The 25,352-nt window shown below is 44.7% G+C and overlaps 1 protein-coding gene across 2 annotated transcripts in view; it reads right to left on the bottom strand.

Moving 5' to 3' along the window:
- The window catches only part of TBC1D9 (TBC1 domain family member 9), a 58,121-nt gene extending 44,697 nt beyond the window's left edge, over positions 1 to 13,424 (bottom strand). For both annotated transcript variants that reach the window (XM_081876067.1, XM_081876068.1), the window contains exon 1: positions 13,234 to 13,424. In XM_081876067.1, coding sequence (XP_081732193.1) covers positions 13,234 to 13,360 — 127 coding nt within the window. In that variant the 5' untranslated portion in view covers positions 13,361 to 13,424. The remainder of the gene's footprint in view (positions 1 to 13,233) is intronic.
- Positions 13,425 to 25,352: the final 11,928 nt, after the last annotated feature.

Below are 25,352 nucleotides of genomic sequence, written 5' to 3'. Positions count from 1 at the left end.
CCCCAGCTGTTGTCATTGGCTGTGGACTGCCTGTAATGTCACAAAGCACATGGCATCTGAGTGGATACATAAAGGTAAACGAAGGGGAAAACCAAGGCAAAAGTAGTTTTACTTCCCAAAGAGAACACAGTGGGAAATAGCTGTGGTGTTCAGCACTGGGTGGTCTCCTTCCACGCCAAGGCAAGCTAGCAGATGGAACAAACTAATCATCCAGAAGCATCATGATGTGGATCAATAAGAAGGCAAGTTTTTGTGGCTTGAAACCAGATGATATCCATAGCCAGAAGCTGTCTGCTGTCTGGTGATGAACCTAGCAGAAGCTGACAGATGTTGGTGGGTGGAAGCTGGTGGAGTTCGTATTTGGATGTTGGTGGATGCTGCAAGTCTGAAGCAGGCTGATATTTGTGGGTATAAACTGGCTGAAATTCACCTTTGGAAGACCAACAGAAACTATGTGGCTATTTGTGGATAGAAGCTGGGGTGTATATATGAATGAATGGAGAATGGCCAATTAATGAATGTGTCTGTGCAAATGTCAAGCTTTGAATGTGTTTGAAACAAATGGTGTGTGTCTGGGTAAATTCAGAGGCAGCATAGGTCACCCTCTGGATGTGGTGTGCCTGGGAATTACGCATTCAAGAGGTCGCTCTCCAGGTGAAGGGTCCATGCATGAACCAGTCAACATTCACGGGTGGAAGCCAGTGGAAGTTGGGCGGCTGAAGTCAGGGATGAAATTGGCAGAAGCTAGTGGAAATGCCTGGGTGATGCTGCTGGATGGTAGCCATCCCTCTCACTGTGTTTGTGCCTTTCACAGTTGTCAGAAGCTGGCAAACTTTTTCCATAGACCACTCATGAAAGTAATGAAGAGAGCAGTAGGCCTTAAGAAACCCAGCTTCTATTTCTAAATAAATGGCTTTCTAAATACATCTAGACGGGACGCGGGTGGTGCTGTGAGTTAAACCACAGAGCCTAGGGCTTGCTGATCAGAAGGTAGGCGGTTCGAAACCCCGCAACGGGGTGAGCTCCCGTAGCTCGGTCCCAGCTCCTGCCAACCTAGCAGTTCGAAAGCACCTCAAAGTGCAAGTAGATAAATAGGGACCGCTCCTGCGGGAAGGTAAACGGCGTTTCCGTGCACTGCTCTGGTTTGCCAGAAGCGGTTTAGTCATGCTGGCCACAGGACCCAGAAGCTGTACGCCGGCTCCCTCGGCCAGTAAAGTGAGATGAGCACCGCAACCCCAGAGTCGGCCACGACTGGACCTAACAGTCAGGGGTCCCTTTATCTTTAAATATATCTAAGTAGTGTTTGATACACCCCCTCCCACAAGACAGATAATAGAAAGCTGTGCAGATCGTTCCCCAGCTGTTGCCATTGGGTACAGACTCCCTGTGACGTCACAAATGGACCCAGTGGCTGAGGAGAAAGAGGCAGCTACTAGTGGAAAGGAAGGAGGGGAGGAGGACCAGCAGAAGGAAGAGGTGGTGGCTGGGGGGTTGGGGTTGGGCATGCAGGGCTAGCTGGAGATGCAGAAGGGAAATCTGGGTTGACTCCTTCCTGTCTAACTGAGGTGCCAACATTTTGCTCTCTCAAGGCTCCTCTGTGTGTCTTGCGATGCCCACATAGGGGTAAAAGGAAATAAAACCATGACTGATTTTGTCACGAAGAATCCTCCAGCACTAGTCACCTTATAAGGTTCCCTGGGGGTTGAAAAGCCTTTTTAGCTGAACTCTGCTGTGTTTGGCAAGGTGTTTCCCTCAGGGTCAACTGCTTCAAACTTTTAGAAGAGAGAGACTCGGTGCAATGTTAGAGGCTCAGCACGCGAACTATGATGAGCCTCAGAGAACCTGAAAGTCCAGACAGATAGGTTTTCAAACACAAAAGCACAGAACAAAAAAAAATATGCATACCCAGCATTCTGAGATGGTCCTCTGAGTGCTTTGCATCATGTGGTCTGCAAGTGAGCCCCATGCACCTAATGCACTCATTTAGCATTCTGAGAATATCAGCTTTCATTGTAAAAAGTAATTTTCTAGCTTTTGTGGTTGCAATTTGATCTCGGTACATAATGGGGGTGGGGAGGGAATCTGATGTAATTCACTATATTTGATAAGCTGCCCACCCTGTCTTATAGGAACATGCTTAGTGAACATGTCCACTGATATAGGGCTTCGAGGAAAGGCAAAGCAATGTTGTGGTGAACTTGGCTATCTGCCCAGGAATGTAAAATCCCAGTGCATAAGATTTTTTAAAGTGCCTCAATCAGCCATAGGGGAGAGGAAGCCTGGGGGCTAAGTATCCCATACATTTAAAGCACATTTCCCCTCACCTAAAGAATCCTAGGAACTGTAGTTTACCCGACATACAATTCCCAGCACCCTTAAACTACAGTTCCCACGATTCTTTGCTGGGGGCGTGTGCTTTAAATGTATGATGTGTACTCAACGAAAGCGAGTAATCATATCACTGGCTGAGCACATTTACTCATCAGGAAGCATGAGCTCAGCAAACTCTCTTATACTTGAATGATCCCCTATCAAAGAAGCAAAACATGCCAAGAAGCAGTTATGGGTGTTTCAAGATTTCAGGTTCCCAAGTGAGAAATGACAACCTGGAAGGAGACTGGGAAGTATCTCATATTGCATATCAAAATCATAAACAGTTGTGTTGGTCCATTGGGGTAGATGTATAATTTATTGCTGGAATGGCATACAAAAGATGAACAAGTGAAACCTATAATGATTGAATGGGCCAGGGATGTGGGGCACAATATCATGATTGTGGATTGGGAGAGAGAAATTGTGGAAAAAAGGAATCAAATTTACAGCTTGTAATGTATTAAGAGAAAATTTGATGAAAATGATGTACAGATGGTATTTAACACCAGTGAAGTTAGCAAAAATGTATCATACTCATGATAATAAATGCTGGAAATGTAAAGAAAAAGAAGGAACTTTTTACCACATGTGATGGACGTGCCCCAAGGTAAAAGACTTCTGGGAAAGGATTTATAATGAACTGAAAATGAAGTATTTATAATGAACTGAAATGAAGTGTTGAAAAACACATTTATTAAGAAACCAGAAGCCTTTTTACTTGGTATAGTGGGTGATGAAATCCCCAAAAAGGATGTTACTTTTTTTCTGTATGCCACAACAGCTGCGAGCGAAGAATTGGAAGAAACAAGATTTACCAACTATCGAAGAATGGCAGATGAAGATGATGGACTATATTGAACTTGCCAAACTCACCGGGAGACTCCGAGACCAGAGAGAAGAGACTGTGGGAGAAGATTGGAATAAGTTTAAGGAATATTTGAAAAAATATGTTAATATTTAAGAATATCTTTGGAAGTGGATATAGGTTGTGGGGTTAGAAGTAGAAGATAGTGTATTTTAAAATAGTATTATTTGTAAGTGATAAAATGTGAAGTTTTTTATGGTTAAAGTAAGTGTGATTAAAAAAAAAGATGGTTAGAAATTATGATATATGTAAACTGCTAAAGATGAAGTAAAATGAAAATCAGATAGGTGGGACTTGGGGAAGCCCACCTAACAATGTTTAGAAAAATAAGGATAAGAAAAGAATCTGTTTGTATTGTTTGTTTTTCTGTTTGTGTTCTTTATTTGTGTTATAAAATGAATAAAAAAATTGGGGGGGGGAGAGAGAATTCAAAAGCCACAGTAAAGCAGCTTGAACAAGTTTGCAAATACTCCAGGATGCAAACAAAAACCAACCAACAAACAAAAGACCCTGCAGACTTTAGAATTTGAACATTGTGTCCTGTTTTCCCCTCTAACCCACCACTTACTTTTGCTGCAGTTAAGATATAATCTCTGACCAAGAATTGTAGAAAAATTGTGGAGTTTGTGTGAATCTTCTCCCCAACTCCCATGTTGTCCGTTAGTGCACTTGAACAAGAAGTAATCAGTAGGGAAATTAGCAGTGGCGTAGCGTGGGGGGTGCAGGGGGGGCCGGCCGCACCGGGCGCAACATCTGGGGTTAGGGCAAATCCACAGGTTAGGGGGCGCAAATCCACGGGTTAGGGGGCGCAAATCCACAGGTTAGGGGGCGCAAATTACTTGCCTTGCCCCGGGTGCTGACAACCCACGCTACGCCACTGGAAATTAGGGCCTGACTCAAGACTATTCAGCATGCTGACACTTCGAGCATGCCAGTCTCTTACAACTGCAGGATAATCACTGGAAAGGAGCACAGCCAGGAAATGGCAGTACAGAGCTATTCCCAAGAACAGCTACAAATGACTGCCAAAAAAGTGTTCTTCACCTATTGATTCCTACTGTTTGGACGAGATAACCCTTTGGGTCCCTTCCAACTCTGTAAAGTGTTTCTATAGATTTCTGTCTACTGGGAGGAAAGGACAGATGTCCTTAATAACACTGGAAGTTATAAATGCAGGAGGGAAGAAAGAATTATTCAGCAGCATCCTGGACTGGTTATTTTAGATGTGGTTGGGAAAAAGTGAAAATAACAACACAAGAAAAAGCTCTGCTGGATCAGACCAAAGGCTTGTTAAGTCCAGCATCCTGTATCCCCAGTGTTCAACCAGAGGTCTGAGGGATGCTCACAAGCAGGACATAAGCATAACAGCATCATCCCCATTTGAATCCCCTAGCAACCGGTATTCAGAGACACACTGCCCCAAATACAGCAGTATGGAATCTTCTAGTTAATTATGTTCGCTTACACGCTCTTAAGTATTCCCCAGGCTTTTATTCATGCTCATGCCTGCAAGCAGGAAAGGCAACACCTAGGTAACCAGTGAAGTTGCTCCCAACAATGGATTTGGGGGTGGACAAGGAGAAGAAGAGTCCGAAGGAGTTTATTCAGAAGGGGAAATTCTGAAAGTAAAGATGTTGCTATTTGTTAATATTGATTCGTTAGTCTCTTTTTACTAAGTGACTTAACCAGAGAAAAATACCACAAATAAAAACAATTAAAACCAGAAAATGTAAAACAATCAATACAAAAATACATTAAATGCTCATCCAAGCTGGTGCTGCTTGCATGTTGCAATGTAGCTGAAGTCCACACCTCTGACATTTGACACATTTAAACAGGATGACTAAGAGGAAACTTAACAACAGCAAAGATTTACATCTGTATACTGAAAACAGCAGTTTCTCATGCCTTAAGAGTTGCCCCAACAGTACAGCAACCTCCAGGTAGAAAACCAGTCAGTTCTGAACCTAACAAGTCCCTTATTACAGTATTATCTTGCTGAAATCAAACCGAGGCGATTAGGCAATTCTGTCCAGCACCAAAGGTTATTTTTGGAGCACTTTCAAAACTCTGTGGCTCCATTCAATCTGCATATTTTATATGCACATAATTAACTATAATTGCATAAATCCTTTCTGGTGCCAGGTCATGCCTGCTGCTGCTAAACATGTCTTCACTTGCCTATCAACATATTTTGATGGTTTTGCTTTTCGTTTCAGCAATTTGTTCCTGACCTGGCAAGTTCGCCAAGTATTCCATTAAGGGAAAATGACAAAGGACCATGGGATATTCAATGATATACATGAGCTCTTCTTCTTTGTCTTATACAGAACCAGTACATTGTCCTGGCTCTCACCCTTGGATGAAGAACTCCGACTCTATGCTTTGGAAATCCCCAAATTATTAATGAAATTAGCACATGGTCTCAGCACCAACTCAGAGTACAGGTTACATAGCTCAAAATGTACATTGACAAGGGATGGGATACATGGCTAGGAATAAGCAAAGACTTGACACATCCCTCCTGTTCTCCTTGTAAAGCAGAGGGATTTAGCAATTTTCTGAGCCCATCAGATATGCTATTATTGCATTTTCAAACTTTTCTTTTAGCACAGGGAGATTGAAATCTATTCCACACCAAGGAATCTTATGCATCAAGAAAACTAAAAAGAAATAGACAAACAAATCACAACAGCTGTTTCCTTTTGGCTGTATTATAGTTGCTAATTTTCCCTTCATTTCACAAGACAAGCCATATGGTCAATAGGCTTACTCATTTAAATAGTAATAATAATAACAGGAAGAGTCTTCCACATGACTTAGTGTCAACAATTTACAATTGTTGATGGCACGAGGAAAAAATGGGTATAACAAGGAAATTCCTGGGGCAAGTACTCTTTGGTGAGAAAACACCAACAAATTTAAAATCACAAAATATGCAGCAAAGTAAAACGTAGAAATATAGGCTGTTAGATTTTTTTAAAATATCCCCTTATGAGTTCCAAAACTTCCCTCTTCCTTTAGCATAAAAGGCCACACATTTGGTCTAAAAAAAGGATAAGTAATAACTACTTTGTAAAATGGATAACTCTCCTGAGATATCCCACTGCTGAAAAAAAGATAATTTATTACCAAAATGCAGCCCCTCAAATCCAAGGATAAAATGTTGGTGTTGCATGGATGTGAAAGACAACACTATCTGATGTTTGAAAGCAAATGCTGCACTATGTCTTATTTAACAAGAAAGAGTAACTTGTTCAAAGCCACCTAGGCAAATAATAATAATAATAATAATAATAATAATAATAATAATAATAATAATAGTTTTTGTACCCTGTCCATCTGACTGGGTTGCCCCAGCCACTCTGAGTGGCTTCCAACAGAATATACCAAAACACATCAGAACATGACACATTTAAATCTTCCCATAGTAAATGTTACTATGAAGGCCACAGTAGCATTTCTATATACAGTGGTGCCCCGCAAGACGAATGCCTCGCTAAACGAAAAACCGCAAGAAGAAAGGGTTTTCCGATTTTTAGCGGCTTCGCAAGACGAATTTCCCTATGGGCTTGCTTCGCAAGACGAAAGCCCATAGGGAAATCTCCGGGGACAGCGGGGAAGCACAGCGCGCCTTCTCCTCTGTTCCTGGACCTGTCCTGAAGGCTTGCGGTGGGAGGTCCGGAAACAGAGGAGAAGGCGCGCAGCGCTTCTCCTCTGTTCCTGGGGCTTGCGGTGGGAGGAGGGTTTTTCCTCCCCACCGCCAACATTCAGAACAGCATTCTGAATGTTGGCGGTGGGAAGGAAAACCCTCCTCCCACCGCAAGCCTTCAGGACAGGTCCGGGAACAGAGGGGAAGGCGGCAGCGCTTCTCCTCTGTTCCCGGACCTGTCTTGAAGACTTGCGGTTGGAGGAAAAGCCCTTCTCCCCCACCAGCCTTCAGAAGAGTTCCCCGCAGGGCTCTCCAAGCTGCGGATAGCAGCCTGCTGCCCCTATCCGCAGCTTGGAGAGCCCTGCGGGGAAGTCCTGCAGGGCTCCCCAAGCTGCGAATGTCTGCCCCGCGCGAGGGGCGCTCTGAAGCAGAGAGCCCCTCGTGCGGGGCAGCAGCCTGCTATCCGCAGCTTGGAGAGCCCTGCGGGGAAGTCCTGCAGGGCTCCCCAAGCTGCGAATGTCTGCCCCGCGCAAGGGGCAGACATTCGTGCGGGGCAGCAGCCTGCTACCCGCAGCTTGGAGAGCCCTGCGGGGAAGTCCTGCAGGGCTCCCCAAGCTGCGAATGTCTGCCCCGCGTGAGGGGCGCTCTGCTTCAGAGCGCCCCTCGCGCCAGGCAGCAGGCTGCTATCCGCAGCCTAGGCAGCCCTGCAGGAACTCTTCTGAAGGCTGGCGGCGGGAGAAGGGCTTTTCTTCCCACCGCCAGCCTTCAGAAGGCTGTTCTGAAGGCTGGCGGTGGGGAGAAAAGTCATTCTCCCCCCGCCAGCCCTCAGAAGAGGTCTGGGGACAGACTGTCCCCGGACCTGGTCTGAAGGCGGTCTCCCTAGGAACGCATTATTTGATTTTCAATGCATTCCTATGGGAAACCGTGCTTCGCAAGACGAAAAACTCGCAAGAAGAAAAAACTTGCGGAACGAATTAATTTCGTCTTGCGAGGCACCACTGTATGTGAATCCTGCAAAGATGCTGATGAAAAGTTCCTTTGTTAATCTATCCTTACTTATTCGCAGTGAGGATCAAAAGCAGTAAACCCTGCCTCTACAAAGATACTGCACAACAACAAATTAAAAGTCAATTAAAAACAAGGAGATTGCAAAGTGCAATGAATTCAAAACATTTTCATAATACCATGATTAACTGACTTTTAGCCATTCATTTAACCTAGAACATAAGCAAATAATTCAAGCCAAGTACTTATGGCACTAAAATTGAACATGTCATTACTATAGCTTCTGTTCATGATTTTGTTACTTTTGAAACATTAAACAAAGTTTTTAATCTTCGTCAGTTTGGTTCCTAATAACCCTATAAAGTAGATACCACAGTGCCTATTTTCTCTAATTTAGTTGGTCTGGAGTTCCAAACATGCCCTTAGAAATACTAAATATAGTACCAATTTGCCTGAAGATTTAATGAGTTTCCCTTTACTTTTGCTACACAAAATTTTTAAAGATTCAAGAAAAGGTAACTTCAATAACTTACAAGAAAAGTTTTGTAAAATTTCACAAATGGTAGAGATTGAGTTTCAGGTGTTTACAAAATCACATGAAGAAAATAATTTGTGGTAAGATATATGAAATTCTGTTACCATGAAGGATGCACTACTGCTTTATTTTAAACTACACAGAACAGTAATTAGGCTATTGGGTGAAAAGGCAAGAATGTACTCAGAAAATGCCCCCCCCCCCCATTTCAGTAGATTTATGAAGCCAGTAGCTTCAGTGACCTTGGGATGAAAGTACTGTACTTCACAACATTTTTTGATTTGCGGATGAGGGCAGGATGCATTTAAAGGAGCAGACCGTTTTTGCACATTGCCAACTTAAGAGTTTGTGGATATATACTTTTTGCCTACTATGGGCACAAGAAGGTTCAAAATAACTGAAAGAGTGCAAAAACATAAATGAAACTATGGAAGTTTCGTGAATTTTTCTTTCTTAGAGTCCACTTGTGGATGAAAATATTTATGGAGCCCCGAATTCTGGTTCATCTTTTGCAGATTTTAATTTCCCTGATATACAGCACAATTCTACAGTGCCTACTCAAAACTATGTCCCATTGAGTTTAATGGGGTTTACTCCATGGAAACTAGATATAGGTGTGCAGACTACATCCACAATTCTATATGAACTAACGTGGGAGTAAGTCTCATGAACTCTTCTCTACTTCAGAGAAAACAGTATTAATTTATTATTTCATCCCATTTGTTAATTGCTTCCGATGAAACATCTTGAAGTGATTTAACAAGGAATACATATATAAAACTACTTTATGCACACAAATCAATTAAAATATTTTATTGCTACATCTTTTTAAAGACATGTATATGACTGAACTGATGTAATATCCCCAGGGCCCAGTTTCTTAACAATCCTTATTAGCTGCTATAACAAAGAGGTAGGAACCTTAAAGACTTAAAGTTTAGCATCAGCACAGAGAATTTGTAGTTTTAGTGAATTATGAAATGCTTTGTCAATCCCTTAAGAGTTTACTGAGAAAATGTCTCAACTCAGCAAGAAATATTTAGGTGCACTGAAGGGGAAAATAATCATTTCATTAAAGAATTTAACAGCATAATCCTATGCATGCCTTTTCAGAAGTAAGCCCCTTTGAGTTCAGTGAAGCTTTTCCCGAGTTAACAGCACAGAGGATTGCAGCCCAAGGCTGTATTCTGAGAGCATGCCCCAAAGAACTCTGTGAGCCTTAGAAGTAGATATGCACACAATTAAGCTGTAAGCTCCTTGTATACCAAATATTTCATACTATATGTGAAAATGACATTGTTTTAAAAAATAGTGCTGGTGATCTATTAATGCCAACCTATCACACTGAACTAGTGTCAGATAGATAAATTGTTTCGATATAATGGTGAGAGAAGACAATTCCCACCACAGTTTCTGTGAGCATTTTATTCCCCCGGTAGTCAGCGGATAGCCATCTGCCAGCCACCTAAACAAATGTGTTAGAAATATGTTTGGCACCATTTCATGAACTTAAAACTACTGTTACATGCCCAGGCTGCAGTAAACAGCTCCACAGTCCACAATGCTGTGATCCAACTGCTACCATAAAAACTGCATTTATAAAAATACTAATTCTGTAGAAATGTAACTTGTAAACACAGAGAGAGCATATCTTGTTTCCCTGAGAGGTCCAAATGGAGGACGCCACTAAAAACCCATTTATGTAGGTATTCTGCAGACTGCACCTGAAAGCAGCTATAGAACCATAAACAATAGCAGAGAGTAAGGCCTGGGAACTAGGAGTGCATGTCAAGTTCTAATGCTAATCTGCAAGGACTCTCATAGTTGCTTCTCTGAAAGCCAGTTGCTGCCGTACATGATCTAAAGTGTGCATCGCAAGAAGGAAATGCACAATAGAGTGGAGCACACTTACAGCATCTATGCACATCATGGGCGGACACTCATAAATTTGGAAAACCAATTCCATGCTAATGGAGCACACAGTGATTAATTTAAACTTTCAAGTGTTATGATGGGTTTCAGCACTGAATGACTTAAAAGCAAATTGTGCTGTGCAGCAGAGGCAGCCAACAGGATGCGCTCCAAATGTTGTTGGACTCCAATTCCCATTGGGCACAACCAGCATGGTCCACGATCAGGGATAATGTGAGAAACATCTGAAGGCTTCTCATTCCTTGCCTAGATTGAATGGAAGTCACTCTTATTAGTTATGGATTTTTCACTATTTTGTTACACAGTACTGTAACTAGAAATGTCAGAGACTGGACCTGGGACCTTTTACATGCAAAGCATGTACTCTGTGATTCCTCCACCCAATCCAATCAACTGCTTTCATATTTTAATAGGAAATTACATGCCGCTGACTGTGCTCTAGCCAAACCCTTTACATTTGCAAAATCTGTTTAATCTGAAATACTGCTGACTTCCAAGGCCAAATAATCTCTTCCTGGCAAACTGAGTCTTCCTTTAGATCTATGTTTGTTTGCACTTCTTCTTGCAAATTGCCATGATTTGCATAGAAAGCCAATGCACAAAAGGCCACACAGACTATATGCCTCCTCTAAAAGGGCTGTCTTTGAGCCTTCAGGCAAACACCTTCAGCAATAAATGTATTCTGTAACCATTTTTTGTTGCATGTAGGCAAGGTCACATTTTTCTAAACCTTTATTTCATGTAGTAACAGCCACTGATGGAATGAATTATTGGCATGCATAAAATATATTGCTTTCAACAAAATCATAAAATTAGTATACAGATCCAGCATGATTTGGTGGCTGAAGTGCTTGACTTAGGAAGCTTACATCTGAACCATTTATCATTGGTGAATTTTCTAGGTGGCCAAGAAAGGAGTGATTGAGGTGTTACAGTTTTTCCAAGTTATATACGGGATAAACTCAAGCAGCTACTTGAATCAAGACACGCTTACAGTGACTCAAGATTTGCCAGACCCTACTTTACAGTAGCCCAACGTTACAATGAGGAAAGGGATGTTTTTGAAAAAGTGTGCCATTTCACCAATGTCACTCGACTTTATACATTTAAATATCAATACAGATTAGGAAGCAGAAGAAAACAAGCTGAAAACAAGCAGAAGTTGAGAATGTATTTTTGACTCATTCCTGTGATTTCCATTTAGGTAACTGTCCTTGGGAAGTACAGCACAACTGACATGCACAATAGTGGCTAATGGAAGAGCCTTGCTGCAAAAGCTTTCTAGGACACTTGAATCAAAATATCCTAAAAATAACCTTAGACTAGGAGAGAGAGAGATGCACAACCATTTTTAGGAACGATGGAATTGTCAACGCTGTAGTGCTACAGGATTAAAATTACTTTAGGATCTTCCCCACCCACATCCTGGTTTTATATTCCTTTAGTGCCAATTAAGACATTATGTTTTGCAGTTACCATCAGAGCCTTGCAGCCAGTATTGTAATTCAACCCAAATTGCAGCCAAGGATAGCCATATAAAGCACAGTGACAATGCACATGTAAAACAAAATTTTAAAAAGCTGAATCCTGGTTGTCTTGCCTGATCTTCACTATTTCCAGATGATCAATGCTAGCAACAAAAAACATACATGGCTAATAGGCATCACAACTACAACCAGGACACTTAAAACATTCAAACTGTCATATTAAATTGCAAGGAGTTCTCTAGAATGGCAAGTCCAGTTCATCTCAATTTCAGCTTTGGACTGGTTGGTTGGCTCTAACCAAGCTAGGTGTAGGTGAGGAACTGGTTCACTGAAATAGTGAAGTGCAAAAGGAGATGAGGAAATGAGACTCATCATGTTACACATTTACTGGTGTAGGCCACAGAAACTGACATGCCCTAAATCAGTGCTTCCCAAACTTTCTGTCCCACAGACCACTGAGTCTTGGCAGATCACTTAATGAGTTCATGCCTGTTGCAGCAATTCTAATATGATGTGATAGGTGCTGGTTTTTAAACTGTATTTTTATTGCTTCTTTTTGTATTTCACCTGAATGAAGCTTGTGATCTACAGACTATAGTTTGTGACACACTGCCGTAAACTATTCTAGATCTTTTGAGCCAGATGGCTCAGAATTAATTTTTTTCTTGATGCAAGACAGAAGCAATGTGCTCCTGTGAATGAATTATTTCACTTGGGATTCCTGCGTTCCTGATAAGTCCCAAACTCACTGTGAGATCTCGCTGTATTTCACTCCCAGTATAGCATATCTAAAATAACAATTGAGTGGCCTTCACAGAATTTCTTTGAAGTTAAGTTACAAAAGCACTCTATTAATCTACCTCCGCTCTATGCATGGCTGATTAGAAGTAAGTCTCAGAGTCCACTGGGACTTACTTGCAAGAAATTGTGCAAGGACTGCAGCCTAAAACTTCTCCATGTGTGCTATTAGTAATCTTCCTTCGTGCAATTTTCCAAGGACTCTGGGATGCCACTCTAAGTCTTCTGCACAAGGATGTAGGAAACAGTAATCAGTAGAGACTCTGCCAACCCCAGCAGTACTGACATGCAGGTGAATATAGCCATCAATACACAATAATAAAAGCCTAAGCAAGCCAATATAGATACATGAAGAAAAACTGGCATCCTGGATTTCCAAACACACAAACAGTATACCTTCAAGTGAAATGCACACACCTGTTGCAAATGCAGACCCCGCATCAAGACACCAGGCGTGGACATGGCATGTAAATAAACGCACCAAAGAATAGCAGTAGCAGCATCCCCCACCCCAAAAGATCCAAACTGAGCAATTCTGCCCCTTATTTCTCCCCCTCCCGCCTCGGAGCCCTCTTCGCCCCCTTACCAGCTAGCCCTCCGCTGCCTCCATCTCCTCCGTGCCCCTTTCTTCTCTGCAGGATGAAGTAAGGGTTGGCCCTCTCCGTGATCCACAGGGCGTTTGCCAGCAGCACCTCCTCCGGGTTCACCCACATGCTCCCGGCCAAAGACAAAGGCAGCCTGGACGGGATTCGCTTCAGATTCGCTTTTAAATCATGCGGAGCCCAGGACGATGCTGCGAGCCCCGGTTCGCTTCAAGCGCCCTGCCCAGCCCAGCCCAGGTAGGAGCCCGCAACGCCCCGGCCAGAGGAAGGAACATCGGGGTTAGAACGGGGAAGAAAAAGCAGCACCATCCCCACCGCGGCTCTCCAGCCCCGGATCAGCCCCTTCTCCAAGCCCGGAACAGCGGCAGCGGCAGCAGCTAGGCGAGAAGACTCGCTCGGTGGCGGACGCGGGGATGAGCCGAGCGGGTGACCTCAGAGAGCATCAGCTGCGACGGCTGGGCCCGCCCAGCAGCCTCGCCGCCTCCCAGCCTCCTCACTGCATTCAAGCTCCGGGAAGGAGCCGCTTGCGGAACGGCGCCCCCACTCGGAAAAACGCGAGCTTAGCAGCTGCTCTCCTTCCGGCACAAGAGCTCGGGAGGTCCGCTCGGCTGCATGGGCGAAAAATGCAAAAAAATAAATAAATGCAAAAAACCAAAACCCACCCTCGCAATGTCTGATGCTAACGAGCAAAGGCCAAGCCTATCTATCAGTAGGGAGCGATTGCAGGGAGCGAGGTCCACCGTTCGGCATCTGTGATATGGCTACGGGGAAATCACAACAGGTAACCTTGGCGAGAACGCGCCCGCGCGCGTACACACACACCTCCGGATTGGTACAGTACTGCCGAGAGCCGCCCAGCGCACCACGGATCTTTGAAGATCACCTCCCTATCTACCCCTCCCCCGCTGGGTTTAAAGCACGCGCACAGCCTAACAAGATCTCAGCGCGCGCGCACATGGGTCTAAGAAGCCTGCCAGGGAGCAACACCGATCTATCCGAGATCACTGCAAAATCGTCCGCATCACGGTCAGACAAGTGGTCGCTTATGGCAGCTAAGGAGATGGGAATCCGCAGGGCGATCAGCTGTCAGTAACTGCCACCGCTCGGAGCAGGATGCACAGAGCGAATAAATCTAGCCACCCTGCCACCGCTCGGTTGCTACAGATGGCTTGCTCGTACTGTCCATTTCTGCTCAGTGAAAAGGGGAACGGGAGGGGGGCCTGGAACGTCACCAGCTCCCGTTCCGCCGAACGCTTTCTATGCGCAAGCGCGCGACCTTACGACTAGCGCGCCGCCAGGTTCCGAAAAAGGCGTGGCCAGCGCCAGCAGCCCAACCTGCGCAACATTGTTTGTTTTCCTCCTTCCTGCACTTCCAGGAGCAAATCCCGCGTCCTGTCTGCCCTTGCTCCTGTCCTGTGCGGGTCTCGGCAGAGGCTCCACCCCGGTTAGAACCGGCGCAGGAATCCCCTGCAGAGCTCTGGCAGCGAGCTGATTTTCAGGGAGGGCGTGAGAGAAGAGCCATTCCTATCTCACCTGATCTCCCAAGTCAGAATTCCTAAGCAAAATTTCAAAGAGGCGAGGCTCCAGCAAATGTTGACGAACTAAATAGGACATGGGAGTAGCCAGGATTTAGGGGGGGGGGTGTGGCTTCGGGCTGCAGAACCTCAGTTAAGAATTTTAATTGATTTTCTTGTGAAAATAGGAGCAGCAAATTCCAATCCTTTCTGTTTGAATTTAATTGAAAGAGTCAATTTTCCCCCAATGAAGGGATTACATTAGCATAGCTAGAAAGATAAAATTATCAGCCATGATTACTACTGTTGTGTTAGCCATCATTTTATCTCCCAGAAATGGCGCAAACCTACACACACACAATTACCTCCTATTCCTTCATGTAATTTTATGGAATTTTTGCCTCACTACGCATTTTCCTCCTCTATATCTGTCAATTTAGAACACCACATACCAGTATATTTGACAAAATAGTCTCAGGTCCTCAAAAGCTTGTTCCATCAAAGATGTCATAAGATTTGCTTTTCAAGAACCAATGCCCCTTTTAGTATACTGTGGCAGTCTAATTATGGCAGGGGTGGCTAGCCTTCAGTTTAGGGGCTAGAGTGATCGCCCACAAGGCAATTATGTCCTCCCCCATTTCAACATCATCATCAACAACAAAATATGCAAATGACCTGCCCATGGTTATCAGATTGGTGTTTGATGAGTGGAAAGGAGGCAGCCCAGCTCATCTACACAGATCAGCCGAAGGGTGGGGGCTTGCCAACTGTTTGAACTAGTCCTTAGCAGCAGTTTGATCTGCAGTAATTCGCAGGTGGTAATGTTATACTAGAGGAACGTGGGTGGCGCTGTGGCCTAAACCACTGAGCCTAGGGCTTGCTGATCGGAAGGTTGGTGGTTCGAATCCCCGCGACGGGGTGAGCTCCCGTTGCTCGGTCCCTGCTGCTGCCAACCTAGCAGTTCAAAAGCATGTCAAAGTGCAAGTAGATAAATGGTGCAGTGGCGTAGCATGGGTTGTCAGCACCCGGGGCAAGGCAAGTAATTTGCGCCCCCTAACCCCCAGATGTTGCGCCCGGTGCGGCCGCCCCCCCTGCACCCCCCACGCTACGCCACTGCTCCGGCAGGAAGGTAAACGGCGTTTCCGTGTGCTGCTCTGGTTCGCCAGAAGTGGCTTAGTCCTGCTGGCCACATGACCCGGAAGCTGTACGCCGGCTGCCTCAGCCAATAAAGCGAGATGAGCGCCGCAACCTCAGAGTCAGCCATGACTGGACCTAATGGTCAGGGGTCCCTTTATCTTTACCTAATGTTATACCTCACTGCTTCCCCTGCCAATTCCTGCCTATCAACCTGTTACAACTGTGGTAGCCATGTGGGAAAGCTAAAGAAACAGCTCAACACAGCCATACAGTTACCCTAGGACTCCAGCAGCAACAAAAGTGTCCACTCTACTAGCCATCCACAACTCTCCTCATCTTTCCAGGTCCATCATCAGGAACTTAACAGCTCATCCTGGAAGATGCAGGTCTGTTATTTCTACCTGGAAGTTTCCCCACAATGGATGAGTGAAGGGGGGATGAGTCTGAGGGGAAGTGTGGGTTGCGCCACCTGGCTTGGAGAGAGTCTGGAGTGCTAGACAGGGAGGCCTGCAATAAGCCCCCAGGGCAGAGGTTATCCATACTAGCTATACTTAGTAATGTATCTGGAAATAGGCCCCACTGAGGGTTTGTTGTGCAATACTCCCAATCAACTATAATTGCGCAACCTGAATTCACCAGCATGTGACTGATTCCCAGCTAAAAATAGGTAAAGTCTGGAAGTGCCTATAGTGTGCCTAGTAATGGCGGAACTTGGTTGTGTGAGTGTTTAAGGATAATCAGCTTCTTTATGGCTCCGATTTGCTCCTGTGCCTAATCTGCAGGTAGTAGGAGGGAATTATGTGTTTCTTCTATGCCAGGAAAAGTTTCCCCTGCTGGTTCCTTCTTATCAAGCTGCCGTGAAAAGATTAAGAGCAGGCCACATTTTTCTGGTCCATTGGCAACCCAGAACACAAGCCCCCTCTGGGATATTTGTATAATGATTCTGTTGTTAGCAACTGCACTTTCCTTCGAATCCTACCCTCTGCCAACCTCCCATTGTGTTATGAGCTATGATTTTCCTTGAGTTGGGGAGCGGGGAAAGGCCAATCATGTTTAAGCTGCTTTGGTAGCCCAAAGGATTGTCTTGCAATATAGGAAGTCCCTTGAGTGGGCCTTTGGTTCAACAATATGCTGAGCCTTTGAGATAAGGAAAATATCACTTCTAATTGGCAGGGTATGTCTTGACACCTGCAAATTTATATGCTATGCTTGGTTGTTGTTTTTTTAATCCCTGTTGCTTGGATTCCTCTGTGGAAGCCTTATGATTTTCCTTTCCCCCCCCCCTAGTATACTGAATTCTCTTTTCTTTTTCCCCTGTATTTTACCATTTTCTATAATTAGATCATCCCTGTTTGGGTTTTCTTAAAAATGTTTCTGATAAAAAAACAGTGTAAATCTTACTAAAGGCCACATTCACACATTTAAAGCACTTTGATACCACTTTAAATAGTCATGGCTTCTCCCAAAGAGTTCCTGGAGCTGTTTTGTTAAGGGCCCTGAGAGTTATTATGAGATCCCTGACAGCTGCAATTCCCAGCATGGTATAATAGTCAATCCTTTTGCACAGGAAACCCTGGGAGCTGAAGCTTTGGGGATGGTCTAAAAACTCTCACCACCCTTAGTGAATTACAGTTCCCAGAATTTTCTCCTTTTGGGGAGAAAAGTGCTATCGCAGTACTTTAAATGTGTGGTGTGAATGTGACCGAAGCAATTGGGAACAATGCTACCCATTATTCCATTCCTACAGCTGTGTCCTTGATTTTCCTTCTTTGAGAAAAATTACAGTGGGACTTCCGGGTTAGCGCGAACGGCTAATGGCGGATTCCCTCTGAGCTCCGGAGGGAATCGGCTCTACTGAAGACGGGTCTTGCCGTGCCGGCGACACGGGGACCCTCAGAAACCGCAGGCGCGGAAGCCTGCGGACTTGGTGACTCGGTGGGCACCTTAAGCGCCCTCCCCGACCCACGAAGAGCCTTTTTAAAGGCTACGGAGAGGGTACGGAGAGTGGCGTGGTGCTGAGAGTAGACCGCTACTTCAGTGGAGCGAAGCCGCAAGCCATGGCCGGAGAGCGCTGACTTTCTTCCCAAAATTTGGACTGGATAACAAAGGACCCGTGAGTAGTGGAATTTGGACTTTAAAAATTTTATCCTGTGAATTCGGCACGATCGGGGGATGTGTTAAAGGGAAGTCCGCACCCCCTCTACTTATAGACGATTTAAAGCAAGGAACGGAGAATTAAGGCGGAATGAATACTGTTTTGATGATTTAAAAGTTTTTCACAAATTTGATAGAAGAAGATTTTGTGCTGGAGAGAAAGGGAATTTTGGAACTTTGTGTGTAATCCCCCCCAAAAACCCGGGAGTGTCCTATTTGGGTGCCGGAGGAAGAAATGAAAGGAGTTTGACAGCTGTCAAAGAAGCTGTCAAACGGGCGGACAAAGTAAAGAATTTTGTTATTTAACAACTCTTGGAATTAAAGCTGATACATTTGAACTGAGGCGATTGGAAACAAAGTATTGATAATAACAAAGTAACAGATTATTGGAAAAGGACTACTAAATAACTGAAAGCCCCCTAGGGGGAATTAGTGACATTACAATGGCTGCAGAGGGAAAATTACTGGCGGAGATAGAAAAAATGTTCTTTCTCGTGGGAATCCTGCAGGAGCAGAGTATGGCTTTGAGTAAAGTTTTTATGACCTTGAATTCTGAAACAAACAACTCTGCTGAATGCACAAAGGAGACGCATGACAAAAACTCTGCAGCTGAGCAGGAAGAGATGCCTTTGGAATTGACAGAGAAGAAAGAAGGAGTTCAGACACTACAAGTGGAAAATATCAACCAGGAATCTGCATTGTTAGAGTATGAGCAAGAAGACCTTTGGATTACAAACCTGCGAAAGATGAGAAAGAAGAAGAGAGAAGTCCCTGGAGTACTTGGAATATCAAAACTAAAAAGAATAAAGCAACATGATTGGGACTTTCCTCTTGAGTATGGAAAACTAGATGGTCCTTCGCAGCAAACACTCTTTAACATTCTGGATGAAAGAAAATATGATGTGACTCTGACTGAACTCCTTCGGGGTCTTAGGACCAACAAAGAGGATTACCAATATAGTTGGCAGAGAGGGACTGACAGAGAATCAGACGCCTCGGACGTGAGGAATCCGGGCTAAGAACTATTTTTTGTTTGTTTTTTGGACATTTGTCTGGGAAGGGACAGAAACCGGGGCAGGGGGGGGAGTGAGAATAGAACTATAAAATGTTATGATTTGTTTTACTTGGTCAATGTGACCTATAATTAATATAATAAAGGGAAAATTTGTGGAGGGGAAGTTAGATCGACCTTAAAAAAAAAGAAATTAATGATTATAAGAGAATTGGATAAGTTGAATATAGATAAACAAAAAGAATTTAATTTTTAAAAACAATATGAATATGTTTAAGAGGTTAGGTAAGAACTTGCTGAATTAATTTTGGAACTGGGATGTAAGAGGAGGGGGTGGGGGGAAGTCAATGAAAGTGGGTAAAGAAAATTAGGGTATGTAATTGTATTTGTGTGTTTGTGTGTTTTTGTCTTTGTGTGTGTGTTTGTTGTTATAAAATGTAAAAACCCAATAAAAATTATTTATAAAAAAAGAGAAAAATTACAGTGAGACACCCAGCACAGCACCACAACAGACACATCCCACCTACTCCAGAAGTTGAAGCTGCAACTACACAGGCAGATAGAAGGGACCTCTAGTAATAACCCGTAGGCCTTTAAATAAGCTGTTGACATCTGTTTTCCCAGCATGAAGTAGCTGACAAACATTGGGATTAATAGTGTTTGCTGATGTCTCTCTGCTAGGTATAAGAAAACCACAACTAGCACAAGACCCTTCTTGAGAGAGAAGTACTTTGTTACTCAGCTAAGGCTGCTTCCCTTAAAAGTTCAACCCTGGAATGAAGAAGGCTATGAAGTAGTTCCAAAGTAGTTACCTTATAAAAAGATACAAAACCAAGGTAGTTTTCACATCCTTAAAAGAAATGATGAAGGATGTTGGAGGCAGCAAACCAACAGCTTTTGCTTCCTCATCAAGTTGACTGTTGACCAGAATGGAAAGGCAAATAACATAGCAAAACCAGACTGTTAACTTTGTAGACATAGTTATCAGTGGTATTTACAACATGAGGATTTCTGTTTGTGGAGAAATATCACATCTAAGGAAATATCAAACTGCATATCTGTGAGTTAGCAAGTAGTGAGTATGTTAGCATGGTCTCTCTGAACTCTAGTTGTTGATCAGGTCGGTTTCCAAATTCACCCTGATAAATTTAGCGTTTTAAAACATACTACTGATTGCATCAAACTCTCTTGACTACATTTGCAAAATCTTTTGGGCTTGTTTTCTTTGGATCTGCAGTGGCTAATCTCTCAGATAGTGCAAAGACACATGTTTAAACCAGAAACTGACCTGCCATTTGAATGTTAACAATGCACAACTGCATCTGTGTTTTCAAGTCAATATATCTACCTTTGTGGTATTTTGTGCTACCTGCAGAAGCCAATCTAAAAGTGAGACATAGAGCATGAGTCTGTACATGGTGGTAGCCAGGAGTTTTGTTAGGGAGGGCAAGCCTTTTGTTAGGGGGGAAAGAACCTCAGTTTTCTATATATTTTTATTGATTTTTATTGATGGGAGGGCAGCTGTCCCTCCCTGCCAGGCAGTGGCGTAGCGTGGGGGGTGCAGGGGGGGCCGGCCGCACCGGGCGCAACATCTGGGGGTTAGGGTTAGGGGGCGCAAATCCATGGGTTAGGGGGCGCAAATTACTTGCCTTGCCCCGGGTGCTGACAACCCACGCTACGCCACTGCTGCCAGGACTGTCTTACCTATAGGTGCTAGGGGTGCGGGGCATCCAGGCACTGGGGTCTCAGGGGCACCAGGCCGAGAGTCTGGGGCCCGAGAGTTGAGTCCGGGGAAGAGCCCGCCCATTGGTCAGAGCGCTATGGTGAGCTCTTCTGCTGTGGGCGGCTCTGCGCCGTGAGTTGCGAACTATGCCCCAGGATGCGAACGGAAATCGTGCGCCAGGAGACCCCATTAGCAAAAGTGCGCCTCAGGATAAGAACAGTTTCAGCTTAAGAACTGACCTCCGGAACAAATTAAGTTTGTAACCAGAGGTACCACTGTAATTAGTTTCTTACATTTATATGCCAACTTTCTTCTGTCATGGGACCATCCTATCCAGGCACTGACCGGACCCAGAATTGCTTGGCTTCAGACCACACCCTGGGATGTCTGCTCTGTTGGCTAAAAAAATTCTGCTTCTCCCAGCCCACTGAGTCTGGGGGAAAAGCTAGCCTGAGCTGCAACTAAGTGAGATGATGGATGGCATCAGGACTTGGTATATTGGGACCTTTGCCAGGGCCTATGTGTCCTGGCAGGGCCTACTGGGATTTTGCCTTGGCATTCTGCCCCACTGCCTGCAAGCAGCTGTTGAGGCAGCAGCCACCAGTCTCCTCCTCTGGCTAACAAAGGAGCTTACCTGGCGGCAGCACTGGAAGGAGCAGACACTTGGCTCCAATCAGCACCTGGCAGCCACCTTATCTTATCTTCCACAGTGCTGTAAGATGCAGCAAGCGTCACATGGCTCCTGGTCCATTGCAATGCTGTTGCCCACAGGTAAGCCTGTGTGCTTGCAGCCAGTCATGTAAGCCAGCAGATGCAGCAGGGAGACAACGGGTGGGAGGGTGTCAACTGCCAGAAACCTGCTCTAGGCCTCCCAAACCTGGACCCAATACAGTGGTTAACATATACAGTGGTACCTTGGGTTAAGTACTTAATTCGTTCCGGAGGTCCGTTCTTAACCTGAAACTGTTCTTAACCTGAAGCACCACTTTAGCTAATGGGGCCTCCTGCTGCTGCCGCGCTGCCGGAGCACGATTTCTGTTCTCATCCTGAAGCAAAGTTCTTAACCCGAGGTAATATTTCTGGGTTAGCAGAGTCTGTAACCTGAAGCGTATGTATGTAACCTGAAGTGTATGTAACCCGAGGTACCACTGTACAGTGGTACCTTGGGTTACAGACGCTTCAGGTTACAGACTCCGCTACCCATAAATAGTACCTTGGGTTAAGAACTTTGCTTTAGGATGAGAACAGAAATCATGCAGCAGCAGCGGGAGGCCCCATTAGCTAAAGTGGTACCTTAGGTTAAGAACAGTTTCAGGTTAAGAACGGACCTCCAGAACTAATTAAGTTCTTAACCCGAGGTACCACTGTATATGTTAACTTTAGCTCTTCCCCTCCTTGTTTTTTAAAGATACATTTATTTAGTTTCTGGAATGGTGAAAGGGGGCAGGGAGGGGAGAAAAGAAACGGCAGCATGGTGTAGTGGTTAAGAGCGGTAGTCTCGTAATCTGGGGAACCGGGTTTGCGTCTCCGCTCCTCCACATGCAGCTGCTGGGTGACCTTGGGCCAGTCACACTTCTTTGAAGTCTCTCAGCCCCACTCACCTCACAGAGTGTTTGTTGTGGGGGAGGGAGAGGGAGAGGAGAATATTAGCCGCTTTGAGACTCCTTAGGGTAGTGATAAAGCGGGATATCAAATCCAAACTCTTCTTCTTCTTCTTCTTCTGAATTCTAAGCGGCAGGGGAGACGGGAAAGGGTGCAGATGTTCAGGAGAGGCCCCCTTGCACAGTCTGAAGTATTTTTCTCCTCATGTTTCAGGATTCAGGTGCAGGCATCATTACAAATTACCGTAAATTTCGCTCCATAACACGCAGATTTTTCCTCCTAGAAAGTAAGGGGAAATGTCTGTGCGTGTTATGGAGCGAATGCCTACAGATGGCGGGGGAATCTGCTGCAGTTGTGAGCAGTCCGTGGCTTGCTTTGAAACAGCAAAGCAGGTGTAAGCGGCTCCTGTCAGCGAGCCGAGCTGGGGAGGAGGGAGAGAAGCAGAGCGGGCTTGGCTGCTTTAAAAAAACCCGTCCTCTATGTTCCTCTCTCCTCCCCACAGAGCTGCTAAGTAGCAGCGAAGCTTTTCAGCCAGCCTAGCCGGGAGGAGGGAGAGAAGCAGAGCGGGGTTGGCTGCTTTTAAAAAAACCCGTACTCTCTGTCCCTGCCTGCAGTTTTTTTGCTGTCCGATTTTGGATTAGCCACTGTAGGGGCTGTGTGTGTGTGTGCTTGAGCTATAGTTCTCCTCCTCCTGCTTCCCCTTCGCTCTCCCTGCGCCCCTGCACTCTCCCTCCGACTTTAGAATTGACACTCTGTGTCTGTGTGTGTGAGAGAGAGGGCTCCTTCTCCTCCTCCTGCTTCCCTTCACTCTCCCTGCGCTGTCCCTCCGACTTTAGAATTGACACTCTGTGTGTCTCTGTGTGTGTGAGGGCTCCTTCTCCTTCTCTTGCTTCCCATTCACTCCCCCAGCGCCCTGCGACTTTAGGGCCAGTTCCCTCTCTGCGTGTGTGTGTTTCCCTCTCTGCGTGTGTGTGGGGGAGAGTGTTGGTCGCAATTTTTCTTGATTTGTCTCAGAGTGGTTACTATCATGGTTTCCTTGCCGGGGAGGAGGGAGAGACGCAGAGCCTGCTTGTTCTAAAGGAGCAAAGCTGGAGAGGAGCCTCTCCTGCATTATCAGCAGCATCCTTCTCCACACCCCCCACGCGAGCTCCTTGTCCCTTGAGTTCTTTTCCTTCCCTCCCCACTTAAAACGTGGTTACAAAGCACGGATCCACATGGATCCTCAGGATTTTTGCACTAGGTCACCCCAAATTCACCATCAGATCACATAGCATATCCATGGCTACAGCCTGCACCAAAACACACACGCACCCACTGTTTCATGGGGTCGCAATGGCGCAAAAACGTGGTTACAAAGCATGGATCCACATGGATCCTCAGGATTTTTGCATTGGGCTACCCCAAACTCACCGTCAGATCACATGTCTGTGACCACAGCATGAACCACAAAAATCATATATCCACTGTTTCATTTAGAATATTTTTTTCTTGTTTTCCTCCTCTAAAAACTATGTGCGTGTTATGGTCAGGTGCGTGTTATAGAGCGAAAAATACGGTAAGCCTGGGGTGGATAAGGAAAGAACAGGCAGAGAAGGTAGAATTGTTATTGTGAAGAGTTGCTGTAAGGAAAGCAAGGGAAAAACAAGAAACAAATTTTGTTAAAAAAAAATTTATGGTAATGTCATACAGTGATATGGAAAGGAAAGTACTCATACACATGCATATAAAAAAATAAGGTGAAAAAGAATTAAATCATTTAATACAACAAGGAGCATATAAATTCACAGTAAAGGGAGGGAAATCCACATTTTCAAGACTCAGTTGTTAGTACAGTTTTTCTAGAGGTTTATACAATTCTGAACTTGTCAAGAGAGAAAATCGTCCAAAAACATCTTTCCATAGTGAAGCATGAGTCAGTGGTAAGCTCCATCCATGTTCCCTTTGGGCCACATGGACCATAAAAAAATATCCATTTACATAGAATGTGTTTTTATATGTTGAGTCTTTTTTCTTTGTCATATTTGTTGGGTTAGTTTCTCCATTAAGGTGACTGTCCAAATTTGTTTAGTCCTTTCTTCCATCAAATTAGTCAAGTTGTTTTCAATGTTTTGCTGCCGCCTTGGGCAGAGCCACATCATACATACAAAGCCTATCCTATGGGCATATATAACACACGAGTTCCCCCCAAAGAACTGTAGTTCCCCTTCATAGAGCTTCAATTCACAGCACCCTTAAGAAACTACAGCACAAACATATTGGGGCAAGGGATGTAGCTCGGTGCTTGCATGCCAGAAGTCCCAGATTCCATCTTGGATGTCTGCAGGTAAGGCTGGGAGGACTGCTGCCTGAAACCCTGAAGAGCTGTTGCTGGTCTGTATCAACCGCATTGAGCCAGATGGACCAGTGGTCAGACTCAGGTATCAGACGGCTTAAGGATCAAGCCTTCTCACAAGGAATCCAGGGATTTGTAGGTAAGCAAGGTAATACAGCTCCCTGTCCCCTTCTCACATAATAACAGTTCCCACAGGTCACTTCAGGAGTGGGATTAATAGTTAATCTGATTTAAGTCTGTGGTGTGGATCTGACCACAGACATTTCTGTGATGTATTCTGGCATGTAGTCAGTGTTATTACTTCATGCAAAAGGGAACGGTTTGTCCTCTTTTTGGAAACAAACAGGTTGCATGGTTTGCTGTGCTGGTGTTTTGCAATTTACATACACAATTTTAGGTCATGTGGTTTCCCCAGATGTGTTAAGAAGCTAGAACCATCATTAGTAACCAGCTTGCGCCTCTGGCTCACCTGACGTCTTCCTTGCTATTTTTAGGGGATGACTCAGTCGCTCTGTATTACAGCCACTGAGAATCTCTGCAGACTAATAGCAAAAGCTTTATGCCAAGTGCTGCTGAAGCCCAGCAGAATACTGGAGCACGTAGATAAAACCAATTGGCACTGTTGCTAG

This window comes from Podarcis erhardii (assembly GCF_964252035.2).
Source record: "Podarcis erhardii genome assembly, chromosome: 9".
Lineage (NCBI taxonomy): Eukaryota > Metazoa > Chordata > Lepidosauria > Squamata > Lacertidae > Podarcis > Podarcis erhardii.
Note: the sequence above shows the minus strand (reverse complement) of the source record. Positions and strands in the feature narration are given on the sequence as shown.